This window comes from Gossypium hirsutum, chromosome A05 (genome assembly GCF_007990345.1).
Source record: "Gossypium hirsutum isolate 1008001.06 chromosome A05, Gossypium_hirsutum_v2.1, whole genome shotgun sequence".
NCBI lineage: Eukaryota > Viridiplantae > Streptophyta > Magnoliopsida > Malvales > Malvaceae > Gossypium > Gossypium hirsutum.
In genome coordinates this window covers 37210006-37217722 of record NC_053428.1, presented here as the reverse complement: position 1 = coordinate 37217722, position 7717 = coordinate 37210006, and the positions used below count along the sequence as shown (strand labels likewise).

At 36.7% G+C, this 7717-nt stretch overlaps 1 protein-coding gene across 1 annotated transcript; it reads left to right on the top strand.

The window, feature by feature from the left end:
- The first annotated feature begins 5494 nt into the window (after nt 1-5494).
- LOC121228923 (probable LRR receptor-like serine/threonine-protein kinase At3g47570) lies at nt 5495-6798 on the top strand. The gene is made up of 2 exons (XM_041111946.1): nt 5495-6437; nt 6548-6798. Exons 1-2 carry the CDS (start codon nt 5495-5497, stop codon nt 6796-6798), a joined length of 1194 nt encoding a protein of 397 aa, XP_040967880.1.
- Nucleotides 6799-7717: the final 919 nt, after the last annotated feature.

Here is a 7717-nt window from a genome sequence, read left to right as displayed (position 1 = left end):
CTGTTAAACTTGCAGGATATTAATCAAGTTCAAACAATGTTCGAACTTGGTTGCTGTTACCACCTTGGTCATCATATCTGCGGGATTATCTGCAGTCTTGATCTTCTGAAGACAAATTTTCCCCTCTTCAATAATTTCCCGCACAAAATGGAATCGTACGTCGATATGTTTTGTACGTGCATGATAGACTTGATTCTTTGCTAAATGAATAGCACTTTGACTATCACAATACACGTTAATATGCTCCTGAACCAACCCCAAGGTTTTAGCCATACCTTGTAACCAAATAGCCTCCTTTACAGCCTCTGTTACAGCCATGTACTCGGCTTCTGTGGTTGACAACGCAACTGTAGACTGTAGTGTAGACTTCCAACTTATTGGTCCTCCAGCAAGTGTAAACACATAACCGGTGGTTGATCTTCGCTTGTCCAAATCACCGGCATAGTCAGAATCAACGTACCCAATAACACCTTTACCAAGTGTATTATCCTGCTTGAACAGTAATCCAACATCCACGGTCTTCTGAATATACCGTAGAATCCATTTCACAGCTTGCCAATGTCCTTTTCCAGGATTATGCATATACCTGCTCACTATACTAACTGCCTGTGAAATGTCGGGTCTTGTACACACCATTGCATACATCAAGCTACCCACTGCATTAGAATACGGAACTTGCAACATGTATTCTCGTTCCGTATTCGTCGAAGGAGATAGTTGTGCAGAAAGCTTGAAATGAGAAGCCAACGGGGTACTTACAGGTTTGGTCTGCTCGTTCATGCCAAACTGCTGTAGTACTTTCTTCAAATACTGCTTCTGAGACAAGCTAACTCTGCCATGAGCTCTATCTCTACATATTTCCATGCCGAGAATCTTTTTAGCTTCTCCTAGATCTTTCATCTCAAACTCGAGATTGAGTTGAGTCTTCAATCTTTCAATCTCAACTTTGCTCTTAGATGCTATTAGCATATCATCAACATATAAGAGCAAGTATATGAAAGTTCCTTCTTGTAGCTTCTGAAAATACACGCAATGATCAAATTTACTTCTTGTGTACCTTTGCCCTTTCATGAACTGATCAAATCGCTTGTACCACTGCCTCGGAGATTGCTTCAATCCATAAAGCGACTTTGTCAGTTTGCAAACCCAATTTTCTTTTCCAGCAACCTTGAATCCATCTGGCTGAGTCATATAGATTTCCTCTTCCAAATCACTGTGTAAAAACGCGGTCTTCACATCAAGCTGAACTAGTTCAAGATCATATTGCGCAACCAAGGCTAGCAAAATCCGAATAGACGAATGCTTCACAACTGGAGAAAACACTTCATTGTAGTCTATTCCTTCTTTCTGAGCGTAACCCTTTGCTACCAATCTAGCCTTGTATCGAATTTCATTTTTACCAGGAAATCCTTCCTTCTTTGCATATACCCATTTGCATCCAATTGCCTTCTTTCCCTTGGGCAGTCTCACCAACTCCCAAGTCCTATTTTTATGAAGAGACTGTATTTCTTCATTCATAGCTTGCTTCCACTTTACACCATCAGAGTTACTTATTGCTTCTGTGTAAGTGGAAGGAACATCATCATCTGCAATTGGAAGTGCATAGGCCACCATATCATCAAAGCGAGCAGGCTTACAAATCTCTCTTCTTGGCCTCCTATATGCAATTGAATCTTGTTGCTGTAGAAGTTCTTGGGTCGAAACTTCTTCATCATTTGTTCTTTCAATATTAGCTGGATCATCATTAACCTTTTCAAACTCCACCTGCTGCAAAGTACTACTGGTTTTGTCATCCTTTTGTGAATCCTCGTTCTTCATCATGGTTGATTCATCAAAAGTTACATCTCTACTGAAAACAATCTTCCTTGTATCAGGACACCAGAGACGGTATCCTTTTACACCACCAGTTATACCCATGAATAATGCTTTCTTTGCTCTTGGGTCTAACTTAGATTCCTTTACATGATAATATGCAGTGGAACCAAAAACATGTAAAGAATCATAATCAGTAGCAGGTTTACCAGTCCACATCTCCATAGGAGTTTTTCCATTTATTGCAGCTGATGGCAATCGGTTAATTAGATGGCACGCATATGTAACTGCCTCAGCCCAAAATTCCTTGCCCAATCCAGCATTGGACAACATACATCGAACTTTCTCCAGTATAGTCCGATTCATGCGTTCTGCCACCCCATTCTGCTGTGGTGTATCTCGAACAGTGAAGTGTCGCACAATGCCCTCATCTTGACATACTTGTAGAAATGGATCATTTTTGTACTCAGTACCATTATCTGATCGAAGTCGTTTGACCTTTCGACCTGTCTGAGTCTTCACCATCTTCTTCCACTTCAGAAATGCATCCAAAACTTCATTTTTTTCTTTTCATTAGATACACCCATACTTTTCTTGAATAATCATCAAGAAAAGTGACAAAATAGTGCATACCTCCCAAAGAAGCCACTTTGGTAGGTCCCCACACATCACTGTGAACATAGTCCAGAATTCCTTTCGTATTGTGAATTGCTGAACCAAATTTTACCCTCGTCTGCTTGCCCAGAACACAATGTTCACAGAATTCCAATTTGCAAGAATTTGCACCTTTCAACAAGCCTTGCTTCGCCAAAGTCTGCAAAGCTTTTTCACCAGCATGTCCCAATCGCCTATGCCATAACCTGGTAGCCTCTGAATCTGCATCTTTCGAAGAAGCTGTTGATGTTGATCCAATAACTGTACTTCCATTTAAATAGTACAAGTTATTTCTTCTAGTGCCTTTCATCACCGTCAATACCCCAGCTACTACCTTTAGTAATCCATCTCTCAAAGTGATTGTGAGCCCTTTAGATTCTAGGGCCCCTAATGAGATGAGATTTTCTTCAAGCTGGGTACATAGCGAACATCTGTCAGAACTTGGATTGAGCCGTCATGGTTCTTCAATTTGATTGTACCTACACCCATTGTCTTACAGGCACTATCATTGCCCATAAAAACAACTCCACCTTCTAGTTCTTCAAGACTAGAAAACCAGTCCTTATTAGGACACATATGGTAAGTACATCCCGAATCCAATATCCACTCATCCGTTTGACATGCCATTGCCATGCCAACCAAGCTAAAGTCTGACTCCTCATCATGCTCCGCTACACATGCATTAGAAATAGACTTGCCCTTTTGTAACTTAGGACAATTCTTTTCCAATGCCCTTTCTCACGACAAAAGGCACATTCATCTTTGGCGGGTCTCCCTTTGGACTTTCCCCTTCTACCAGATTTGCTGCTGTGTGAACGACCTCTTACTGTTAAGACTTTTGCGGTTGTATCTCTGTGATCTCTTTTATCTTTCTTTCGAGTCTCAGATCTATACAACGCACTACAGACTGCATCAAATGTGATCGTGTCCTTCCCATGAAGCAATGTGGTGGTAAGATGATCATATTCATCAGGAAGGGAATTCAACAATAATAATGCCTTGTCTTCATCTTCAAATTTCTCATCCAAATTTAGCAAGTCTGCTAAAATTTTATTGAATGAGTTCACATGGTCATTCATCGACATACCGGGTGCATACGTGAATCGATAAAGTTTCTTTTTCATATAAAGCCTATTTTCAAGACTTTTCGTTAGAAACTTTTCTTCCAGTGTATCCCATAACTTCTTCGCTGATGTCTCCCCCATGACAGAGTACTTCTGCTCTTTGGCCAAACATAGGCGGATTGTACCACACGCCTGTCTATTGATCTTGGCCCACTCCTTGTCATCCATCTTGTCAGGTTTTTCTTCAAGGGCTATATCTAGCTCTTGCTGACATAAGACATCCAGGATCTCACATTGCCACATACCAAAATTATTGGTACCGTTAAATTTCTCTACTTCAAATTTTGCATTTGTCACAGTAGTCCTTGCTGATGACGATGCTGCTGCCATTTTTCTCCTCAATCCCAACTATTGTATACGTGAACAGTACCGTATACGTGAATAGTGCCGTATACGTGAATAGTACCGTAAACGGTCGTATTCTCCAAGTACGAACCTGGCTCTGATACCAATTGTTGCGCGGAAGCGTGTGAAAGAGTAAAATTATTGTACTAAAAAATCACACTAAGTTCAATTCCCAGGAAAGAGAGGTGGATCACGAGGATCACTTAAGTACCAAGTCTTTCCTAGCCAGAATATCCCTCTATCGTAATTTAATAGCACAATAAATCACTACAATCAAATTCACAAAATATGAACAATAAATAGTAAAGAACACCAGAATTTTAACGAGGTTCGGCAAATCTTGCCTACGTCCTCGGGCACTACCAAATATATTTCACTCCAAAAATACAAGTGAAACTTTACAAATAGGGAGAGAGAACAATGCCTTAAGTAGAGAATGGCAAATGTGGGATGATGAGAATGAGCAATGGTTGGCCTATTTATAGTTGAGATTCAAGGGCCACCTTGCAAAGTCACTATTCACTTAAGGACCAAAAATTGCTATTTTCCCATGCCCAACACTAAATAAATATTTGGTGCCCATAACTTTGACCTTTCCAAAGTATGGGTAGGTATGGGAAAGGTATAGGCAAAGTATGGGGTATATTCTAATATACCATGCATGAGCGCTCTTTCAAATCTTGAGGAGCTTTTACCTATGGGGCAATACTCTTAGCGGAAGTATTCCGGATTCTATCTCAAATGCTTCTAAGCTCAGAATATTAGAATTGGAACTAAATTTATTCTCTGGCCTTATTCCAAATGCACTCGGCAATTTGAAATCCCTTGAGATATTGGGTCTTTGGTCTAATAATTTGACCACCAAAACTTCAATTCATGAGTCGAGCTTTTTCAAATCCTTGGAAAATTGCAGGTACCTGAGATTTTTACTTCTATCGTCCAACCCATTAAACTGCGTTCTTCCAACTTCACTCTCAAACCTCTCCAAATCACTTGAAGAATTTAAGGTCGAGGCTTGCAAAATTAGAGGCCGCGTTCCCGTTGAAATTGGTAGTCTAAATAATGCTATATATTTAGACTTTTCTAACAATGAGTTGAGTGGATCTATTCCAAGAACAATAGGAAGGTTAAAAAATATCCAACTTTTGAATTTAACTGGAAATAAGCTACAAGGCCCTATCCCACATGAACTTTGTGGCCTAAAGAGATTATACGGGTTATCATTAGCTGCTAATGAGCTTGATGGACCTTTACCCGCATGTTTGGGTGATTTGATTTCTCTGAGAAAGGTAGATCTATCCTCCAACAAATTGCATTCATCAATACCTTTTAGTTTTTGGAGCTTGAAAGATATCTTAGAAGTAAACTTGTCATCAAACCATTTTAATGGTTCACTTCCGTTTGACATCGGAAAATTGAAGGTAATTACAAATTTGGATTTGTAAAGAAATTTTTTCTCAAGTGATATCCCTCCCACTTTTGGAAGTCTCCAAGATTTACAAGTTTTACTTCTTTCTCACAATAGATTGCAAGGTCCTATTGCTGAATCATTGGGTGACATGCTAAGTTTGAAAGTGTTGGATTTATCTAATAACAACATCTCTGGATTCATTCCCAAATCTTTGGAAAGACTTTCCTATCTAAAAAATTTTGATGTGTCTTTCAATATACTAGAAGGTGAAATCCCAAATAGCGGATGTTTTGTGAACTTCACAGCGAAATCATTCATGAACAATTATGCACTGTGTGGCTCACGTAGATTACAGGTCCAACCTTGCAAGAATAACATTCCTCGACAAAACAACAAGGCCCTTCTGAATGCTTTCAAATATATTATCCCAGTATTTGGTTCAGTTATCATTGTTGTAGCTCTCATAATTGTCTACAAAAAATGGAAAAACAAGAGTACAAGTTTGGCAATTGTTGAAGATCCGGTACCTATTAGAGATTGGAGAAGAATTTCTTATTATCAATTATCGAGAGCGACTAGTGGATTTGATGACAACAACTTCCTTGGTTCAGGAAGTTTTGGCTCTGTATACAAAGGAATACTTGCAGAAGGGACAGAAGTCGCAGTCAAGGTTTTCAACTCGGATTTAGATGAAGCGTTCAGAAGCTTTGACGTTGAGTGTGAAGTGATGGGCAAAATCCTACACCGCAATCTTGTCAAGGTCATTACTTGTTGTTCTACTATTGATTTCAAAGCCTTAGTGCTTGAATTCATGCCTAAAGGAAGTCTTGAGAAATGGTTATATTCTGACAATCATGCCTTGAATCTCCTACAAAGAATCAACATAATGATTGATGTTGCATCAGCATTAGAATATCTCCATTTTGGATTTCTTGTTCCTGTAGTACATTGTGACTTGAAACCAAGTAACGTATTGTTGGATAATGACAAGGTTGCGCATGTGGGAGATTTTGGAATTGCTAAACTATTGGGAGAAGGAGATTCCATGAAGCAAACACTGACACTTGCTACTGTTGGCTATATGGAACCAGGTGATGTCTTTATTCCAACTTGTATAGATATTATAATTTTAGCATTTCATTATTGATGCTCTAATAGCATAATACCATTTCAATGATTTACTTTTATGTTTAAAATACAGAATATGGATTAGCAGGAATTATTTCTGTGAAAAGTGATGTTTATAGTTATGGTATTCTATTAATGGAAACCTTTACAAGAAGAAAACCTACAGACGAATATTTTTCTCGAGAAATGGATATGAAACATTGGGTGAAAACATCATTATCCAATGGAATAAATAGTGTAATGGATCCCAATATTGTGCAGGAAAAAGATGAATATATTGTTATTAAAACAATTATGGAATTGGCTTTGGAATGTTCATCTTAGCTACCTAAAGATAGAATAGATATGAAGCATGTTCTTTCTAGGCTCAAGAATATCAAAAAGAATCTAGTCAACAACATTTACCAAGATTAAGGGTGTGTTCTCCATTACTTTTGGGATGAACTTTTACTAAAAAAAGTGTTTTTCTCTTAAAAGCAATGAAGAATACATATCATTGGGGCAACTTTTTTAACTTTTGGGATGAGTTTTTTTAGAGATAAAAAAGGAGTAAATTTTAGCTTTTTCAGCCAAAAAGCACTTTTGGCTGTTATTTTATCTTTTTAACCTTACTTTTTGACTTAAAATATGTTTGATGCTATTATTTTGTATTCTCTTTCTTGGTTATTTAATATGAGTTTTACAAATGTGTTAAAAGCATTAATTAAAAATAAAAAATATTTTTTAAAATAATACAATTGTGCCAATATCTAATTACAAATATTTAATTATTATATTTAAATATTTAAATATAGTTTATATATTCTAATTAAATTTAATAAATAATTAATATTAATTACTTAGAAATATTTAAAATTAATATTATATATTAAAATATTAACAATAAGTTATAATAAATTATTTTTTTATATTTTTACTAAAATATCATAATATTAACTAATTTGAACATTATTTAAATACATATTTGTTACTTTATAATATCATGTCTAAAATGGACATTTTACTTTTCAAAGCACTTTTTGACAGCAATATCAAACACTTAAATTTTTCCAAAACACTTCTCAAAAGTACTTCTCAAAAACACTTTTCCACAACACTTTTCAAAAGCAATGAAGAACTGGCCCTAATACGGTAAGAGGTGCAACAATATCTGTTTATAATGTAAACTTATTTTTAAATAAAGGATGTAAGAAAAAATTTAAAAAAATTTGAAAATTTAATCTCAAACCTCAACAACTCATAC

Excerpts from the sequence above, each read along its gene's own strand:
- LOC121228923 (XM_041111946.1), top strand. The coding sequence starts at position 5,495 with ATGCTAAGTTTGAAAGTGTTGGATTTATCTAATAACAACATCTCTGGA. Across the intron at positions 6,438-6,547 it reads TGTTGGCTATATGGAACCAG|AATATGGATTAGCAGGAATT; the intron begins GTGATGTCTTTA and ends TTTAAAATACAG.